At 45.1% G+C, this 21690-nt stretch overlaps 1 protein-coding gene across 1 annotated transcript in view; it reads right to left on the bottom strand.

Moving 5' to 3' along the window:
* Positions 1 to 908: 908 nt before the first annotated feature.
* LOC144121311 (E3 ubiquitin-protein ligase MIB2-like) overlaps positions 909 to 21690 on the bottom strand; it is a 31067-nt gene continuing 10285 nt past the window's right edge. Inside the window, exons 4-15 of the mRNA XM_077654465.1 lie at positions 17283 to 17393; positions 16905 to 17009; positions 15963 to 16095; positions 13749 to 13828; positions 11746 to 11897; positions 9889 to 10051; positions 8844 to 8998; positions 8318 to 8444; positions 6084 to 6305; positions 5199 to 5356; positions 3374 to 3573; positions 909 to 2769 (exon numbers count right to left, since the gene is read on the bottom strand). Coding sequence (XP_077510591.1) covers positions 2534 to 2769; positions 3374 to 3573; positions 5199 to 5356; positions 6084 to 6305; positions 8318 to 8444; positions 8844 to 8998; positions 9889 to 10051; positions 11746 to 11897; positions 13749 to 13828; positions 15963 to 16095; positions 16905 to 17009; positions 17283 to 17393 — 1842 coding nt within the window. The 3' untranslated portion in view covers positions 909 to 2533. The remainder of the gene's footprint in view (positions 2770 to 3373; positions 3574 to 5198; positions 5357 to 6083; positions 6306 to 8317; positions 8445 to 8843; positions 8999 to 9888; positions 10052 to 11745; positions 11898 to 13748; positions 13829 to 15962; positions 16096 to 16904; positions 17010 to 17282; positions 17394 to 21690) is intronic.

The following is a 21690-nucleotide window of genomic DNA, read 5'->3' on the forward strand; positions in this document are numbered from 1 at the left end:
TGTTTGCAAATTACCGCTTTGAAAACTAGGCTCTCAGGAGTTAATCTCATCTACAGACAAACTGCTTGCAGCAGCATACAAAACAACTTGGCTGGTGATTAAGCAAATCATGATATGAGCCCAATATTCCAAAACTTGTAAAAATGGTGAAGACGCAATGACAGCAAAGAACCACACCGCACCGTTGTTGCGAGCTTTCCGAAAATTATCACACAGTGGGAAAACTGAAAATGGCCTGCGAAAAGAAAGGCAAAGCGCTAAACCGGCCACCATGTGTAGCTTTTCACCCATAAACGCTGTGAGAAGCTATGGGACATGAAAGCTCACGGGTATTGCAGCTCCCGTTCATTTATTAGTTTGGATACATTGAAAATGGAAGCGGTAAGGAAAGAAGTGAAAAAGAAAAAAGAAAATTTCTTCGACACTGTGGTGGGCTTATAAGCGATGAATTTAACACTAAAATGCTTATCGCCAGCTTAAAAATCACCCTGAACGGGATTAACGTGTTCATGTTTCTGGCTACATGTTCATCGCACGGTACTCTGTGTGCAATCTTCGCGGCTCAGCATGTTCATTCAGGCTGTCTTCTGCCAGATTCTCCCGGCCGTCACCAGTACAGCAGGGTACAGGAGTCGAGTAGAGTACACAGATAAAACCTCAAGGGCAGACACTGAAGGCTACTGCAGTCTGCAAATTCGTTGTACACAGTATCTTTCGCAGTGCCGAGAGTCGGAATGGCACAAAAATGGCACAAACTCTGCGGCTAAAAAGAAGACCACATTTCTGAAGTTTATTTATTACAGGTTTCGTAACCATCATGGCCCCAAAACGCAACGAAACCGCCCCTAAAGAGCAAAACAAAATAAACACCATACTGAAAACAAAAACTGCACACGCGCACAAAACCATCGCAGAAGCATTAAGCAGTTTCATTGAGCACTGCTTGTTGAGTACAATACTACTCGCACAGCGCCGCACCGGTTCATCTGCTTAAACGCTCTGCGCTATCACAAGCGAGAATATGCTGAGAGCGAAAACAAAGTATATTCTCACGACGAGGCTAAGCTCCGTATCAGAAACTGCATTTGGTCGATATATTGAATAAAAGAATGCTTGTAATGTGATGAAAATATGCAGAATTTTATGACAAATGACATTTTATCTTGTTTTCGACGGCCGGTTCCAAGCAAGAGCGGCGGAACATTTACTGTTTGTAACGATTTTTTCGAGAATTCATAATGTTTCCGATATCTATCACATCAGTTAGAAGCAATTTGAAAGGGTATAGTACAGATTATATGTTTATATACATATATAGCCGAAGTCTAAGAAAGCATCGCCTACCACATGCAAGAATTCGCTACTTGGACTAAGTGTTCCTTCCTTCTGGTCTTAATACTGTTTCGGGGGTTATTTTGCACCGGTTTTTGAGATACGCCTCGTGAGACGCATTATTAAAAAAGTTTAGAGCGGATACACAAGACGGGCGGCGAGGCACACAACTCGACCTATAATTTGCAGTTGAGCATTTATTTGATTATCCACCCAGACAAAGAAACGTGCATGCGCGTCAATCCCAAACACGCCACGTCAGAGACCAGCTTTGAAACAACTGTTTGCAATATAGACAAGGATGTCAAGAGCATTACGCTTGAACCTGTTCTAAAAAGAACACGTGTTCTTAAAAGCAACACAAGCATCATCGCTCAGGGTATTGTGTGCCTCTTGGAACTAGTTCGTGGCAAGCCCAGTGGGCTAGTCAAAAAGTGCGCACAATTATTTCAAAGCTGGTTCGTGAGGGATAGGAGTGTATGTGCGGGTCTTTGTCTGGGTGGAAGATCAAATAAATATTCAGTTGCAAGTTAGTGCCTCTATGTGTGCCTCACTCTTTGTCGTGTGTGCCTCACTCTTTGTCGTGTGTTTCCGCGCTAAATTTTTTTGAATATTGTGGCACCAACTGACCCAGCATTTTACCGTTCTGGAGGAAAACAACATTATCACAAAGTTATAACACCAAGAGCTTGCCGCCGGACATTTCAGCACACAAAATTGTTTTTTAAATCTGTTAGTAAGACAAGCTCTACCGAATGGTCGCATTTTAATTCAAATCGCATGAACACATCAAATTTAATCTTGTATTGCAAATGCTGCATCAAACTGCATACACCTTCCACTCAGGTAAAAGAATCTTGCCGCAGAATTCTGGCATGTCGCCTGTCTTATACACTAATGGCTTTTAAAAACAGTTCGGAGGCAATAAAGTTTCTTAAGCCCATGTTTTTCAATCTTTTTTCTCACTGGTTTCTTTCCTCTGTCAAAGATTACCGCCGAACAAGAGCCGTTGACTGGAATCGTTTGCTTGCTACCATCAGTGGCGGCAGATACCAGTGCTAAAATGACAAACGAATGAATCGGCAAAAAGACTTTTTGCGGATTACAAGGCCTCAGATTAGTTAGAAGTATTGCACGCTCTCTTCGCACATTCTCAGAAGGTGTACATAGCCACATGGCCTAGGTTGCGGGGTAGGCAGTCTTAGTAAAGCGCTATCTTCCTCTCTATGGGACGACGGCACATGTGGCACAGGTAGAGGTTCTCAGAACACACCGAGCATGCTCCGTGTCCGCATAGGAAGGCTATGTCGCGAGGTCTGTCCACGCAGATCCCGCACGTGTGGCGGTCTTCCAGCTCTCGCACTCTGCTGTCCAGCTCTCTGTCCCGTTCTGCATTTGCCTTCTGATTCGCTTCCGGGCCTGTGATGGGAGTTCCATCTGCAGTAAGCACGTAAACAGAACTTCGATGGTGGAAGCCGCAGTCATAACGTAGTCATTAAGTTAGACAATAGAGAGCCCTTCCTATCCTTTCATTCTACACTTAATGCAAGGCTGACAAAAGCCGACCGGAGCTCAGCCACTCAAAAATTCAAATTAGCAGCGCAGAAACTGTCACTCGAATTTCTGAACTGCAATAGAAGGCATGGAATTTTACCTAAAGCACTTTAGGAAAGACACGCACATATTGCAGTTGGCAGCCACAAGCTCCAGAACTGTTTCCTTTGACCACTAGTACTTTTTCCTTTATCAAGAGTTTACATAAATAAACAAAGCAAACAAATCAACAATTATTAAGGCGGAAACTTGGGCTAGTTGGACAAAGAACACAAATACACAGGACAGACTGTCCTGTGTGTGTTCTTTGCCTTGTGTGTTCACTAAGCGCCAGCAAAATGATTTCAAATCAACAAATATGTGCGATGAAAAGTTCGCATGGAATTTTCTTGCAAATAGTAAGCATGAATGTCCGTCGGTATTTCAATAATTGTTAATGAAGCCTTCAGGCAATAACGAATGCTCATTCGAAATAACCAGCACTTACCAAGGCTGACTTTCGCCTCAACGCGCACGGCACATGTGAGGCAGACTTTGCAGCGCCGACAGCAATCCTCGCAAGTCATCTGGTGACCGCAGGGCTGGAAGATGACGTTGGCCTCTGCTTCCATGCAGATCTTGCACTGCCCATCATTGGCACTGCGAGCAGCGCTTTCCGCCTTGGAGGCGTCGGAAACCACGAACCGACTGGCAAAAACGAAATGATATAAATCATATCAGCAATTCAAAAAATGCGTGTTCACTATGCCATCAAAGCTGGTGATACCCTAGCGTGGCAAGTGTCTTCGTACCATTGTTGCTCCTTGTAAAAACACGTTACACTAGAATTACGAGTGAAATAGCAGAATAATTCTCAGCCCAATATTTGGCTTTAAACTTTAAACTTCAAACTTTAAAGCTAAAAACTGACCGAATTAAATGCATGACACCGCATTACAGGCCATTAGATTGTTACCGACGCGGCTCTCATACCGGAAGTCACAGATAGTGCTGAAGAAGGCACTGTGTCTGACTGGAAAGAAATAGGCGCGGTTGTACCAGGACCTTTTTTTCTTTTTTTTACCACGATGTTAATAAAAGTGGACACAGTTAGACGCCGTGCTAGAAAACATCACGTCACATGTACGAGGGCCAAAGGAAGCCGGAAATCTGGCTGGCGCTTACGACGTGCAGTGCTGGAGACAGCCGTCTCACATGCTGGTTCGCTGCGCCCCTTGGCTATCGATTAATGACAACCGCATGCGGTGCGGATCGACTCGAGAAATGCACATGACGGCTTGCCAAGCTGAGTAAACACTACCATCCATGGCCTCTTTTTGCTAGCTTTGCTCCTAAGCGCAAACGGCATGTCAGCATTGGTTGGTGCACCTAACAAGCAGGTTGCGACACACACTGCGAAAATGTAATTTCAAATTTCTAGATTACGGGAGTGTCTTTGTACAAGCGCTTCATCAAAGCAGGAGATAAAGACGTTAGGAGAGGCTGTGTGACATCATCGGCAATCTTCCATGTGCTGCGCTGAAAGCTTCATCACCTGCCGTGCAGATGCATCGTGCAGGACTACAACGCCGCTATGCGGGAGATAAGTCAGTAGATGGAAAGAAACTGCCTTTGGTAAAATGCGACTCAGCACCCTTTTCCAGCAAACTTGTGGACAGCGAGGCCTTCTGTGTCATTTCCTTTTTTTCAGGGACCCCTGCCACGTCAATCCTTGGCTCCAAAACGTGTCAGTGAAGCATTTTCACTACCACCTCCTTCCTTCTTGCAAAACCAATAAAGAACCGCTTTGAGACTCTTTGATCCGCCATCGAAACAATGGTCTCCAATTCCCAGGGAACGTAAAGTGGTGTTGTTTCCCGACAAAACATGAGATGCTATGTGCCCATCAGTTTTCTGGAATACTTTAGACCAGGACCGACATAAAGGCAAGGCAGGAGCGGATATCCGACAGTGATGACAGGCACAAGGCCGGTTGGGCCCGTTGGCAATGCACGCTCTGCGCTCTATGGCTACAATGCTGTTCTCCTACATTTGCCGAATAGTACCTGTTTCGGTGTTTATTCTACGCTCCATCTGTATTACACGAAGATGGACCTATAAGTTTTCTGAAATTCCTCATCGAATTTTCGCCCAAGCACCTGAACTTTCATGATGTTACTGCGTACCAGACACCAAGCATGCGCCAGAGCTCGCACTCACTTTCTATATAAGCGCTATAGTTACCTAAATGCAGACAGGTATCATGCACAGACTGAAGCATAATCACCTGCAGTGTATGTGTATACTGCAGAAAGGCATTTTCCAATACTGACCTTCTCGAAGCCCAGTTTATCACATGTAGCGAGGCATCTAATTTGTCGGCAATCTCTAAAGGTGTGGTGCCACGCTTATTCTTCTTGTACAGGTCGGCTCCTCTGTTGGCCAGGTAGCAGACAGGGGCCAGACGGTCATTCGGAAGCTCTCGTCCGATCTGCGTCATCATGGTAACGGTGATCACAGCCAGCCCTTCCACTGAAGCGTATTAATAATGGGGCGGGCCTGCTTTCGTCCACACTTTTTTATCGATGTGCCATGCGCCACGTCTGACACGTGCGTGTAGCTGCCGGTCGGCCGATTCGTGTGTAGTACACTTCGTCTCTGCACGACTCCTCAATCAATAGACTGTTTACTAGTATTAGCATGACTGATCGGGAGCACAGACATGAAAGGCCACACAATACCATATGCATATGCATTGTGCTTAGCGGCTTGGCGTTCTGCTAGGAAGTGTCAGCTTGCGTGCTCGATTTCAGGCTGCGATGCTCGCATTCCGATAGAAGCGAAGAGCTAAATTGACGGAGCCCTCCAATACGACGTGCCTAATCGCGAAGCCCACGACTTGGACATGTATAATGCCACTAATCAATATTAATTACTATTATTATTATTACTGAATAACAATGCACGTCAATGTAGCCAGCGTAAAAGTGATGATACAAGTTCGGCAGCCAGCAATGAGTTTCATAAACCTTTTCACAGCTGCCCTACAGTTCAATGCACGCCTGTCGTTTGCCCTGCTGTAAAGCTGAGAAGCCTCGAAAAACTGACTCGTCGCACGACGAGTGTGCTTTAACTATAAATAAACCGCACTCCAAAAGCTACAACAGCGGGTGTGCGGAGTCGTATCACCGCATATAAGAAATATATAACTCACGCACCGCAACCAAGTGCGGAGCGTTGGATGTCGCTGAAGACTGTAGCTCCCGAAGTCTGTGAGTGACAGCAGCGACGTGAAGGGCAGTGTCCCCGTCATTGTCCTGGATGTTTACATCTGCGCCGGCTTCGACGAGCAGCTCCACAACGTCCCAGTGACCGAAGAATGTCGCCAAGAGAAGTGGCGTCGCTCCCTTAATGTTTCGAACGTTCAGACTGCACACGCCCTGCAGGATGAACGCAGCAATGTATATGCTCCCAAGCGCAAGACATTTGTCGAACCAACTGTGCCCCCGCAGCGCTAATTCCTCAAATGTAAGTTGACGACTTTCAACTCTTCAGTAGTGGTGCAGTGGCCAATTTAACCGCCCCATGCCACTCTTAGAAAAGACGGAACAGCGCAGAAATACCAACCATAACCACAAGATGACAAGTAAAAGCGGCGATTATCAACCAGCATTGTGGCGGAAACTTAAGCTGCTGTATACAAGAAAACTACGATATAAAAATCAAAACGCTGAATAAGAGCAGTGGTAGCTCATTCTATTACAATCACTGAGTTGAAAGCGATTCTTAGTCAGTACAGCAAGACGTACGGACGGCTCTCGCCTGTGTTTCCACTAGTTTACATGTCTAGGCTTCATATATCAGCAATGCGCCCATCTCTGGGCGTTTCGCCACGAACTCTCGTTTGTAGAAATCAACGCACCAGACCCTCAAAAATCAAAGTAGGCACATCCTAACTCTTCGGATAGGAGCATTACAAAACAGCTTGCACAACTGGCGGAAATTTCGACCATGACGATGAAAGTTATCTACTCTTAAACATCATGGCACTGGCTAAGCGTAGAGAGCTGGGCAGATTGGTTCTGGATATAATTATTAAACACCATTCCAGCGTACAGAAACACACGGACAAAGAGAGTGGGCTATCTTTACAGAAACACGCGGACAAAGAGAGTAGATAAAGAGAGTAGACTATCTTTACAGAAACACACGGACAAAGAGTGTAGACTATCTTTGTCCGTTTCTTTCTGTAGACTGGAATGATGTCTCATAATCATATCATGACACTGGAAGCAAGTTAGGGAGGAAAAAACCGGAGCGATAAAGACTGAAATTTTAAGCAGGGGCACCGCTGCAGTGGCTAGGCATCGCCACTTCCCACTGTTACACAATGCATTATACCACATTCAGGGAAAGCTTGAATTTCCTGAAAAAAAGTGCCGCATATTCTCTCTTTGGCTACAGTCGTTACGTAGAACACTGTCGCTTCTCTGATATATTATTTTACAATGCCGAAAATGACTACCGTCAAGCACCAGCGATGATAATCATCTTCTATCAGCCTAGCCTAGCCACATCCACTGCACGACAAAGGCCTCTCCCATTTACATGCTATTAACCCTGTCCTGCGCCAGATACGGCCACCCTGTATCCCCGTGACTCTCTGCAAGCCCCCTTTACATTTCCTTTGTCTTGAATTTCCACAAGTCACCCTAAACGACTATCTGTTACTTGTTCGCGGTAAATCCTCTTCCCATGCCCATTTCTCCTTGGTTGCAGCAATTATATCCTTAACTCGCCTTTGCTGCTGAGCCGGTTTTGCTCTTTCATATTGCTTCACGTCACCCCAATAATTTTTCTCTCCATAACTGGCTACGTTGCACGCTACATAATTTCAGGCTTTTGCGGTCAGCGAGAATTTTAGCGTTTAAAAACATCCAGTGGACAAAATTGTTCTGTTTACTCATACCAATTCGTTTTTCAGTTAACTAAGCGACTACTCCTTCTTGGGCAGTGACAATTAAGCGAAAATGTCAAACTGCCAGCTGGTGCTGAAACTATATGTGGTAGTAATCAGAATTTTTACCACTTGTGGGTCGCAGGTCACTGACATGGCTGGAGCTTTGCAATACGGATGATAAATCAACTTAACCAGCACAGTTCGAGTGAGCCCCAGCGTTTCGCATCCTTATTTGCTAAAAGTGACTTAAGCGTCGTCAAAATATTTTCGTCTAAAGTATATTATAAATTCCTTCCCTTCTTAGCTATCAGAAACAAGATAGCGTTTTGTAACTGAAATAGGTGTCAAACTGATTTAACCCCATGTTGTTTACGCACCCATGAAAGCTCTTGCTGCATCCAAAAGAGTAAGGGCGAGAAAGTTAATCTTGCTGCGCGTCAGCGAGGGCCACATTCCAAAGCGTTCTCTAGCAACAATAAGAAAGAAAAATACCTTCATTAGCAAGGCCTTTGCGACACGATAGTGTCCGTTAGTGGCTGCCAAATGTAAAGCCGTGAATCCGTCTTCTTTCGGCATGTTCACCATGTCAGGTCGCCTCGAGATGATTCTCTCCACAATGCTGAAATGAGGACAAGTTCGCGTTGGCCCGAGAAAGATATAGGTGCCTGTGGCTACGTTGTCACTGCGTTCTGTTTAGGAATAGAAATAAGATGAAGCAGCGTCTTAACAGAGCGCACCTAACGTTATAGTAGTAAAGAGGCGTAGTAGGTCATGGTACTGGCGGTGTACAGCCTCAGGTATGAGGCTTCCCCCACTCTCCCAAATACCATGCCAGGAGGAAAAAACAAATCAGGAGCCAAGGTTACGCACATACTATTCTGCGGTAATGATGTAGTATTGCATCCTGCATGATATAACTGAAAATGGCGCTGTGCCACAAGCTTATCGAGTTCGAGCTGTATTGAACACGGCCCCAATCAAACTCTTTGAAAAAGAAGGAAAACAATGAAATTCTTACAGGTCTTTCCCCTTCAAGCAAGCATGGTGTAGAGCATTAAAGCCACGGTTGTTCATGACTGTCATATCCACAGAAGGAAAATCTATCAGCAAGCTGGCAATTTCGAGGTTTCCGGTGCCAATGGCGTCATGCAACGCCGTGTCTCCTAAGGAGTCCTGGAATGAAAATGGAAAGCACTCAGTAAACCTCCCGCTTAGATGGCGGCGAATACCGTTCAAAGTATAGAGTGGACTTCTATGGTATTCATGCCAAAGCAATGTGGACAATTTTTACATACAGTCGAGCTCACTTATAACGAACCTGCCGACCGCGCGGGTTGCTTTGTTTGTATCGGAGTTTCGCGGTAAGGGCACTTCATATCTTACGGCCAGCATTACGAAGTCAGATGAAACTGGCGTTTTTTCTTAGAAACGGCTATTATGCGCGTCGGCTTTTTCAAAGAACATATCGCTGCGCTTGTGTCGTATGTCACTCTTCTTTCGTCTCCTTGCGCTTCCAAGTGGCGCATACGTTTTCAATACGCTTTCCGCTTTCTCCAGGCCGGTCATATGTATTTGTCCCTCGCCAAGGCCCTATAGCTCTCAACAAACCGCTTTCAAGGGATGCGTCTTTCATGACAGGATTTGGGGAAACTGCGCCATTTTGTGGGCAGCCTCTCGCCTTTTTATTGCGCTTTTGTGTCCCCACGTTCTTTCCGGTGGTAGGGTGGGGGGGGGGGGGGGGGGGAATGGTAAATTGGAGACGCTTTTCGACCTCTGCGCTTACCGCAAGCGCGAGCTTTTCTTTTCTTTTTTACTGCAGGGCCGAGTTTACGACGGCTCCTCGTTCGTTCTAATCGAGTTATACCGCCACGGTTGTTTATCGCGTCTGAGACACAGTCCCGTTGCCCTAACTCATATTTCGACGGTATCAATGCCCTCGTTCTTAATAAGAGCGTTCGTTATAATTGCGACGGTTATAAGTGGGCTAGACTGTAACTGCAAATCAGCAAACGCGAATACCTCTTCGCGATAATGACCTTCTCAACACGGACTCAAATGCCTACCCTCGAGTTGACGTCAATGCGACGGTCATAGGAGAGCAGCGTTCGAACGCAGTCAGCGTTCTCCTTTATCACTGCCACCTGCAGCGGCGTCCGCTTCTTCTCGTTCTGGGCGTTGATGTCCGCTCCAGCGTTTATTAAAAGGCGCATGATTCCCGGCTCATTTCTGGAGAACACGAATGTAAATTGCCGTCGCTGTGAAGGACAGCAGGGAAAATCCGCATCCATATTTCTTTATGTTGTGACACTAACAAATCCCAATCTCAGCCTCAGCAATTTCCACATGATGTGCTCTTTTTATACCAGGTGTTTCAGGGAAGACTAAGAAATTCTCAAAAATAGGCTTTTTGATGTAAAAATATGGCTTTTCAGCGTACTGTTACCAGTGTTGGCAGACATTAGGAAACTAGTAAATACTTTCAAGCAGTAGGCTGGTTAGGCTGGTTAACTAATTTTTAATAATTAACTTTTTAACTATTACAGTTAGACGCCCAGTTGCAATTGAAGATTTGTAGCCGGTCGTTATTAATAGCTATATCAGTTTTAGAATTAACAAATGGATTACCCTTGGCGCTGTGGCTCGACAAAACTTGTTTTTTATACTAGTTGCGTGCACTGGAAAGGTTGCTTCGCATGCATGCTTTTCGAAAGCGCGTGTATTTTGGCACAATGTAGCCAAATTTTGTCGAGCCACAGCGCTGAGTATAGTGTCGATTTCGAAATTCTAAAACCCGATATTGTTATAAATAACTGACCCGCCGCGGTGGCTCAGTGGTTAGGGCGCTCGGCTACTGATCCGGAGTACCCGGCTTGGAACCCGACCGCGGCGGCCGCGTTTCGATGGAGGCGAAACGCAAAGGCTCCCGTGTGCTGTGCGATGTCAGTGCACGTTAAAGATCCCCAGGTAGTCGAAATTATTCCGGAGCCCTCCACTACGGCACATCTATCTTCCTGTCTTATTTCATTCCCTCCTTTATCATTTCCTTATGGCACGGTTCAGGTGTCCGCCGATATGTGAGACAGATACTGCGCAATTTCCTTTCCCCAAAAACCAATTATAATATAAATAACTACCAGCTACAACTCTCTAAATGTAACGAGTTGCCTAGCTCTGATATTTAAAAATTAAATATCAGAGGTTACCTGACTAGCTTGCTATTTAAAGCTACTCGCCTGCTTTCCGGTGTCCACCAACACTGGCAATACTATGCCGCAAAAGTCATTTCTTTACCCAAAAAAAAGCCTATTTTTGAAACCTACTCAGTCTTCCCTGAAACACCTGGTATTACCCACGTTGCTCTTGCCGACCAATACGAAAAAGATACTAACACATTCGGTGCTGAAGTGCGATTCATCCAATTCATAGAAGTTGAATACTCTCAAGCTGCCGCTTTTACAAAACAATGGTCGCAATGGAAATGGCGGGAAGCGTATAGATAGCGAAATATTTTGCTGCAGGCACAGTTATCCAGCATTTAGAATAATTTTCTAAGCACACATCCGCATTCAAAAGATTCTGGGCAGCTTCTAGCTATTTTTGCATCCTCTACCAAGGCACCCTCATAGTACACGACAGCGTTTCAGGAAGACAAAGGTTAAATATTGAGTTTAAATATTGTAAGGTTATCAAAAAAAAACGGCACGTTTAATGTAGCACAAAAAAAATTGTATGCAAAAGAAACCTTTAATGAACAATTCGAAAAGAAGAAAGGTCTTCTGCAATCCGTAATTTCGCTTTACTTTCGCTAGCCAGACTACAAGTTATCACGGGAGTATACGTAGTCATCGAAATCAAAGTAACAACTCCATCACAAAGTGGCAGGTCTCAAAGCGGTGCACTAGCAGAAACTCGTCACTCACCCGAAAGCGCTGTAATGCAAAGGTCGGTCATCCTCCCTGTCTTTGGCTTCAACGCTACTTCCCGTCTCTATCAACGTGCGCACCATCTCCTCGTTCCCGTGGAAACACGCCGCGTGCAAGGGCGTCTCACCCAAACTACGTCTTTGAGGCCGCTGTGGAAGTGGAGTGAAATTTATTACGGCTGATTCGCAGCAAGTGGGACAGAAAGCTGGCAATGATCTACCAAACATGTTCAAATTAGTCAGGCCTATTCAAAAGCCAAGTGCTGCTACCCTCTTCCATAGCTTGTTTTTTCGTTGGGTACCATTAAAGATGTATCAAATCGTGGTGAATACTGGGACTGTATTATGTGGCAATCCGTTTCATTTCCGATTTCATTTCGCCGTGATGTCATTGCGACGAAAACAACAAAAGAGGCAGGAAAGCAAACAGCTAATCACAGACACAGCCGCTCTGCTAGCGGCAACGACTCTAGCCAGCCTCCTGCAGCCGTATCCAGTTTGGTGGAGACACACGTCGCACGCTTCGCCAATTCGTCGCACAAACGACGCCCGGTTTTTTTTTTTTTTGCCGCTAAAGTTGGTAATGAAGCAGCAATAAAGCTGGCCATGTGTGTTAAACGTGTCGTCGCGCTCCATCACTCATGCATGGGTGTCGGCGCAGGTCGGCAAGCGTGAAATGGACGTGGGACCCGTTTATGCAAGTAAGTGGCAACCTAGGTATGTTTGTATCACGATCAGAGTGCCGTATCCTCTGAAGCCATACGTCAGTAGGTGCAGCGACCAATGGCAGAGGACGAAATGATGTGCAACATAAATAGATCGCTACAGAATACAGCCCCTGTAGTTCTTAGAACTGAAACAAAAGAGAAAAAATTTAATCAATTTCTCTCCCTCGGATTTGCGCTGAATAACGTAAAAATAACCTCTTGGGACACGAGATAGTGTGTCACAAAGAACAATTTTTTTTACGGGGAACTTTAAAGCAGCACTGAGAAAAATTTTTTATTCAAGTTCAGTTTATTGTTTTTATCATGTGCTTCACAATAGAACGCCAACAACGAAAGCATAAACCTCTTTACATATTGCACTTTCTAAGACACTCTAATAGGCCAAGAGACCATGGAATAACAAATAATACAGTTTTCTTAGATGAAATGTACCTTATTCCAATAGAAGATTCAGACAGTATAGGCGAATAATTCGTTTAGAGAGCAAAGAATAAGCAGGAAAAAGGAGAGAAAACAAAGGAACACTCAAGAGATAACGCAAAAGTAGTCGTCAGTTGGTAGCAAGCGCTTTACGCCTTGAGAGTTTCTTTGCGCTGTGTATTCTGTACTCTCGAAATGAGCAGCCACCTAGTCTAAACGCATGTTTAGCGCGGATTCTCCATAAGGTGCATTAGAACGTCATTGCTCACGCCACTCCCATAAGGGCCGAAATAGTTGCACTTATCTATTATTTAGCCTTCCAATTGTGCCCAGCACTAACTTTAGCGGCGAACACTGCATGTAAAGTTTCATATTACGCGTGCTCAGCAGTCAAAAACTGCGCAACCACGCAAGCGCAACCATAATTACCAGTCGCTTTTTTCATCACTGGTAGCTATACTCTGTAATACGAAGGCTAGTCTTACGTCATGAATGTAAAAAGCATTCAAACAAAACGCTGTTGTGTCGTCGGCTGCCCGAAAAGATACCCCTGTTCAGCTATCTAAGTACAGAGTCAGCAACTTTAGGTCATATCCTGCGAACCAGTGCCAGTTCATAAAGGAAGGAAGGAAGGCCTCAGACATTGCTGGCACATACCCACTACGGGGGAGTAGCCAAGACACAGGCGGTTAATTGCTGGATACAGGAAAGTTTTGACAGGAAAAGGAATGGTAATAGGATGTAGCCTGATAGATTGGAAGACGGAAGGACAGGGATCCTTTTAACTTGGAGATCGAAGACGGGACAATGGCTTAATGTGCATAATAGTATACAATATAAACGTTCAGCTAACCTGCCCAATGGGACTTTCATCGTCTTCAATCGCCAATCGCAGTAAGGCCTCGATGGCGTCAGTAACAGGGTATTCTCTGTCTGGTAGAAAAAAAGGGCCAAAATCATGATGAGACACAACAAGCATATTTTAATACAACCTGGAACAACAGCAAAGCTTCATAGAAGAAGTAAAAAACAGCGCTGCGACGACCGACAACAAAGAAGAAGGACAAGCGCTGTCCTTCTTTAATTGTCCGTCATCGCTGCTCTGTTTTTTACTTCTTCAATGATGCATCAACTCGCTCAGTTTTCCGTTCTTCAATAACAAAACTTTACCTGATGCTCGCTTTCGCAATGCAGCTTTTTTTATCCTAATAGAATTTACTGAACAAATTATCAATCCAAGGTGAAAAGTAACGGCTTTGTACGTATTTCTTCTAAGCACAAAAATACATAGGGTATGATTACTCGCTTTTCAGTGCATTCGAAAATGTGGTTTCAGCGAGTACCGCCATGCAACTATGGTCTCAAGAAATGTATTCTGAGTAGTGCGTCTGTTGCTGAATAATAATAATAATTTGTTTTTGGGGAAAGGAAATGGCGCAGTATCTGTCTCATATATCGTTGGACACCTGAACCGCGCCGTTAGGGAAGGGATAAGGGAGGGAGTGAAAGAAGAAAGGAGCTGCCGTGACTTCACTTTCTAGGTGAATAACGCTTTGAAATGACAATGACTCCAGGCAGACCGCAAGAACGTACAAAATTTGTTTTCTATATCTTACTTCATGCGTATCAAGTGTATTAAACGTAATGTGCTGTTGAAAGCAAAGCTGGTGTATACTACGCGAGCTTCCACTAAACTGCAACTACTACCACGTCACGGCCACCCCTGCTGCCAAGTCAACCTGAGGTAGGACCATTTTCATCTGCATGCAGGCCTGTTTTTTCCCTTCTTGGCACTGCAATGCAGTGCAGTCAAAGCTCGCGTGGTATACGCCACTTTTGCTCCCAAGTGCAGAACACCATGCATCAAGCATGGAAAAGGAAGCAGCCCACGCCGCGGTGGCTCAGGGGTTAGGGCGCTCGGCTACTGATCCGGAGTACCCGGGTTGGAACCCGACCGCGGCGGCCGCGTTTCGTTGGAGGCGAAACGCAAACGCTCCCGTCTGATGTGCGATGTCAGTGCACGTTAAAGATCCCCAGGTGGTCGAAATTATTCCGGAGCCCTCCACTGCGGCACCTCCAATTCTTTCTTCTTTCACTCCCTCCTTTATGCCCCGCCGCGGTGGCTCAGTGGTTAGGGCGCTCGACTACTGATCCGGAGTTCCCGGGTTCGAACCCGACCGCGGCGGCTGCGTTTTTATGGAGGAAAAACGCTAAGGCGCCCGTGTGCTGTGCGATGTCAGTGCACGTTAAAGATCCCCAGGTGGTCGAAATTATTCCGGAGCCCTCCACTACGGCACCTATTCTTACTTTCTTCTTTCACTCCCTCCTTTATCCCTTCCCTTACGGCGCAGTTCAGGTGTCCAAAGATATATGAGACAGATACTGCGCCATTTCCTTTCCCCAAAAAACCAATTATTATTATTACTCCCTCCTTTATCCCTTCCCTTACGGCGCGGTTCAGGTGTTATCCGATATGTGCGACAGATATTGCGCGATTTCCTTTCTCCATAAAAACGCAGCAGCCGCGGTCGAGTTCCCGGGTTCGAACCCGACCGCGACGGCTGCGTTTTTATGGAGGAAAAACGCTAAGGCGCCCGTGTGCTGTGCGATGTCGGTGCACGTTAAAGATCCCCAGGTGGTCGAAATTATTCCGGAGCCCTCCACTACGGCACCTCTCTCTTCCTTTCTTCTTTATTATTATTAATATTATTATTATTATTATTATTATTATTATTATTATTATTATTATTATTATTATTATTATTATTATTATTATTATTATTATTATTATTATTATTATTATTATTATTATTATTATTATTATTCCTTGCCCGGCTATTCCGAGCCCACAGCCGCAAACTTTGTCAAGAACCGATGCAACAATCTTTGCCTTGCTTTGAGCTCTCTGTGCACGGTTCTCATACATTCAAGTTTGACCAACCTCTACAAGACACTCCTATTGCACAATTCTTTGTACCCCAGCGGCATGCAACCCACACACACCTGGATGTGTCTTTTCGTTCTCAAATATGGCACTTAGGCGCAGAAGCCAGGTCGCCAACATTACCTGATCTATCCACACGTGCATTGGGAGCGGGTTCCAAGCAGAGTGGGTTCAGTAACCATTTGCGGCCGCACACGTCCACGAATATGTCGAAATCTGGGTTTATTGCCACCACAATGCCAACCTTGCCAACGCACTGTAATGAAGAAATACATCAGTGACATTTGGCACACACACATGAAAGAATAATAAGGGAGCAAACTTAAGGTGGTGATGAAGTCTTGCGGTAATTATAGCATTTATGCAGCATTACATTTCCTTAAAGGGAGGAATTTTACCTTTGTTATGGGTCATCTTGAGGCACAGCATGCGAGCGTTCCCCTGTGCATGAGTACACGTGTGCGGTCCGTGTGTGTGTATGCGTGATGTGTGGTGTGCGCGCACGCGCGTCCATGCGTGTGTGGTGTGTGCGTGTGTGTTGGCAAGATAGTTTAGCACAGTAGTTGATTCATGGTGTTTCGTGCCTTTGGCGACGACAGACACAAGGGCCGCCTGTGCAGTGAGTTTGCTCGGCAGGGTTCAGCAATACTCTAAAAATAGGCAGTGCGTCATTCGTTGCTTAATCAGCTTATCATAACCAGAGTGTCAGGGCAAAAAAAAAACGTTATCAGTTGTATTTTCAGCTTTTGTTTCATGTTTTCGGCGAGGCTTATCGGTTAGTGCATCCTGTTCATGAAGGCTATCCAGTTGTTTTTAAGAACAAATTAATAAAAGTTAACAGTGGTGCTAACTTCGACTATTAACATATCCGCAATGAGCACAGGTAGAAATACAAAACAAAGAGCTTCGGTGAGAAACCAGTGTGACATGTGTGGTTCCACGAACAAATAACAAAGGTGCGTTTATACTGTTTGACATTCATTATTTCCTTGTTAATTAGCGCAGACAGGTGACAACCTTCCTAAAATAGAGCATAAAAGAGAAAACAATGAGTCATGCATTTACCCTTTCCATTTGTTTTGTGTATCCTCCGTGGCCGTTCTGCCGTTCTTTTAGCGTTTCAAGCTTTTCGCAGACCCTGACCTTGTCGCCCTTCTTGAAGGCAGGAAGCTGAAAAACAATAAAAGTCACTATGTTTATTTGTTTGAAGAAGGTAAACAAGAGGGCAAGGATGGTGCAGTTAATATCTCACAGATTTTCTTCCCTCATCGGCAGCAAAACTCTTCAGCATTGAATGAGGAAGTGCAGGACAGCAATTGGAAGTATGCGTTTCGCGTCACGAGGAACTCCATAGCTTCTTTACTAAAGAAAAGGTGTTCCCTTTCCCACCCGACGCATCCACGCTTAGACCACGCTAGCAGGTTTTCACTTTGCTTTGCTTACCTTTTCAAGCACAGCAGGGTTGAGATGCCAGGTGGACTTGGCCACCTTGTAGTGAACCATCACTCCACCCTCAGGCTTCAGTTCTCGTACGATGCCCACGTTCCCAAAAATCTGAAGAAAAAAAACACTGTCGAGCACTTTAAAAGCTCACAGCTGGTGTCGACGGGTCTAAATCAAGATTTCGCACTTCTTCATGAAGTCACGAGTGCCCGAACTAACTTTTCCACACCGGATGTCTTCAGTCGTGAGTGCAAAGTTCACGACTTCTATAGTTATTCGCATGTTGACGTTTTTTTTCTTCCTGATTTGCTTCTATTTTTCAGTGCTGAATCCCGTATTCACAGCGCCTTTCATTCAAATGCACTGTATGATATTTCTTAGCAAGCACGACTTAAAAACAAATTTTAAAAGAAAATAAGGACGAAGCAAACTTCGGGTAATAACCACGCTTTCCGTGCAGTTTCGTTCCCATTACCGCGCTGCCAGTCTCACCTTTAGCCGCTACCTCCCGACCCCTCGGGCCCCGCTGGCATTATTGGTGATTTTCACAACCCAGAAGGAGGTCCAACAACGGGCACTCGTATAATATGGCGGCATCATGGAGGCCTGCTTCCGGAATCGGCTTGGGTAGAATCGCGCTGGTTTTAAAGTTTCATGATAAACTGGTGCTTGTTTGCCGATGGTGGCTTCCTCGTGCGAGCCAGACAACCTCTTTTATGTGGGGTGCAAAAGAAGTAAACGACAGACATGAAAAAGTTGCATTCTGGCGTTTGAAAACGTCAGGTCTGAAAGGGGCGCGGTGACTAATTGAGGCGCGATTTGGAGAAAATTTCAAATTCATGACATCGAAGATGTAGACTTCTACAACGTGTGAATGACAAGACGACAAAAACAGGTAAACAACACCCAGCGAGGTCATGCTGCTTCACGGAATGCAAGCTAGAAGAGTCGGCCTGTCATTGGCGATTGGGTTTCAGATTGTAAAGCTGAGCCCTTTTGCATTTGTCCGTGCTCATAAATTTGGTTAAGCACGCGCCACTTTAAGTATGAACATATTTAAAATCGTGTCTACTAGTGGAAAGTGAAAGCAATGAGGTTGCCTTTAACATCGCACTATCTTCTTAGAGCTATCAACCACGCATCATGCATTCAGCTTGCACGTAAGCAGTGCACGAAAGGCATGCAATGAATGTTAGGTCGATATGAAAACATCTTTTCGTCCCATTGAATTCTATTCGTGCTAGCTCGTCGTGTGTCTGATTATTTCTGAGAAAGCAAGGGCATGGGGCAATAAGAGCTGAAAAAGAATCAGAATCAAGTGTAATTGAAATGAAATCGTGTCATTGCTCTCTAGCTGCCCTCCATGGATAAGAAATCAGCACATCACCACACACGAGTGCCGTAATAAAGCCTGAGATCACAGAGACATTCATGCACCGAATTGTTCGCGCTTGAAATTAGTCGTATGTGCTGAGCGATGTTTCATAACAAACAGCGCCGCTTGCTTACACAGACTCTTCCAGCAGAAGCAAATGATATCTTTCGAAATATAGGCTAGGTGCCTGAAAAGAACTCCGCTGTCATGGCCCTGCAACTAGTCTAAACAACGTGGAAAGATCCAGTTCCCAATCTCTCTGTACCGGTGGCACCAGAAAACTCGCGCGATGGCACTTGGCGGCCCTTCTATCTCGTCAGGCGGAAAACATTCATACAATAGCCTTCTTAAGGTATATTTTTCAGAAAACCTCTTAAAAAAATAGTTGCAGTGGCTTAACGTGGCTAACCCTGGAATTCAGCGAAAAGCAAGCACGCTTGCTAAGCGTCTGCGGCTCGTCCATGGCAGCTCAGCTACGCGCTCGCGACAGCCGTTCTATATGTATACCCACACGACCCCGTGGATATGACGTCGTATCACATGGCCTTAAGGCAATCCCATCGGATGCCATCACGTGGCTTCGCATCACCCCACCGGATGTTCGTAAGGTCAAAGGTTAAACCGAAGATCACCCAATGTCAAAGGTCAACTAAAGATCATGTGTCAAGGTCAGGGGTAAAGGGCTCGGTACCATAACAGTACCACATATGGTCATACACGGCTATTCTCGGTTGGTCTAAAGGTCGTTCAAGGTCGTTGTGCTACCTACCCGAAGACTGCTTTACCTAGCGTAGTGAACCTTTCGCTTCAAAACGTCAGAACATGCCGGCGAACGTTTCAGGCAGCGGAGTAAACGACGCGGTTCCGCCAGCGTCGATCCTTCTTGGACTTTAAGAGAGTTAGATGTAGGGCTAGTTGGATTTGTGATAAATTATAGATATTTTAGCGCAATTAGGACAGGGACACAAAGAACAGAGAAAAACACGAACGCTCTCTTGCAGCTGACTTATTCAGGGAACCACGACGGCATATAAAACCGCAGGCCTGCGCGGGCGCAGCCTAACAAGTAACTTGGAAACTGCCAAAGAAAAAAAGTCGTCGCAATAGACGTGACAGGAAATTCACTTCAGCGTTGTACAAGGCAACTGAAGTGTCACTCACACAATCTGATCCTGATCTTTTTTATAAAAATGCCTCCGAGGTTTCACAAGCGGTTTTTTTATTACTTCTGCCAAGGACTGACACGCAACGGAAACGCGGTTCACAAGCTCTGCAATCAACGCAATGACCAACAAGATTCGTGCGCTCCTTATTGGCCAGGTCTCTTTCGTGCTCCCTGAGTCGGTCGTTAACGCAACGCCCCTCTGGCCGGTGTAAACACCTTGCCACAAGGCAGGGGAATCTTATATACAGCGTTCACGACGGACTTAAAGAAACGTTTTTCTTGGTTCTTCGTCGTTTCGTGGTTCGCTGGTGATGGCGCTGATTTAGTGTAGATCATCTATATCTTTACATTTTATTGGCTAGTAAAAGGCACAGCTTTTCCAGGGAATCATAGGCTGAACGGCAAAGAAACTCACCCCGACAACGGCGCGCGAGTGTATTGCGCCCGTCATTTTGAAAAACGTGAAAAACCTGTCATCCGGTAGGCTATAGTAACCAGCAAATTACCTATACTGCGTAAAGATGAATTAAATGCTCTGATGATTCGGCGCAGGTTTCGCTGGTTCGTGGCTTCATTTCAGTGCAACCTGATTGTGAGATGGAACTGAATGTCAACCTTCGGTGCCTTAGGGACATCCGAACTCAAGATCTCCGCAAACGGTGCTTTTATGTTGTTCCTATAAACTCTAAATCAACTCTGATTTACTGAATGACTAGAACAATAGAACGGCAGCACAGCAACCGTTTCCGAAGCCTCTTGAATGCTCAGCGCCGAGTACCCTTATCTCATAAAGTTCAAGGATATTTAACAATCGCTTTGGCAAAGGCCTCCAGCATCAAGAGAGGCTGCTGCACACGTGCGGTGATTTTTTTTGTGCACTTTTAATGGCCTGCATCCAAAGACGACGTCAGTTCTTTGTATATTCTGAAACTCGCCCCACACAGTGTCACAAATACAAGAAAGAAGAAGCGGCTGTAGTATTCTCAATTAATGCACAGTATCTCTCGTTTTCCAAGTTTCCGCGTTAAAAGGCTTGCAGTTTTATCTATAGATGTATGCAGGCTTAGTGATTATAGAACTAACTTGCATACTTCAGGCCTTTTCACGTGTTACAAGCACTCCATTTATGATAAAATAAAGGCCAACCTCTTTACTACCCCTTAAGCGCCACTTATGACGTATTACCCGCCTTCCGTTCAGCCTTGATCAATAGTAGATAACATTAAGCTGGTAGCTGTAATCTCTAGAATACTTCTAAATATCACTAAATAGACATGACTGTACATCCGCTAGTGTTGTTATTTGAGATCTAAGCATCGTATTTTGAATGTCTGCATTGAACTGTGTCTGCCTTTATGCTGCCCAAGTGTTTAAGTGCAGTAGAAGGGTCATGTAATTTCTTGTATATCTGGCCACAACTTAATTTTGCTTCTGCTTTACTTTTACACCAGCTAGAAGTGAGATGCGTTTATGACAGTTTGACTGTGTGACGGCCGAGATTAGCTATACATTTCACGCAGTTTTCTAGACTGCGTCTCGATCGGCTCCTGCTCCTTGCGCATGAAAAGCCCGTTACTTTGTATTCTTGCCCAACAAAACCACGAAAGGTTAGATCACAGCGAAAAATAAGTGCGGCTTACTTCTTAGGTTTCGGAATGCATCACCTGGCATGAAAACAATTCGTGCTGATGCACATGCGTAGGCACCTTTTACCTGTGTATGAGCCCACTACCATTCCTTAATCCAGGTAAGTTCGTCACCAGAACTAGTGAACAACACACCAGCCGATTTCTTTGTTTCGTATCACTTGCACATTTATAATCATACTCTAGTAGGCGTTGAAATCCAACAGCTTCACACTCCAGTTA

This window comes from Amblyomma americanum, chromosome 2 (assembly GCF_052857255.1).
Source record: "Amblyomma americanum isolate KBUSLIRL-KWMA chromosome 2, ASM5285725v1, whole genome shotgun sequence".
NCBI lineage: Eukaryota > Metazoa > Arthropoda > Arachnida > Ixodida > Ixodidae > Amblyomma > Amblyomma americanum.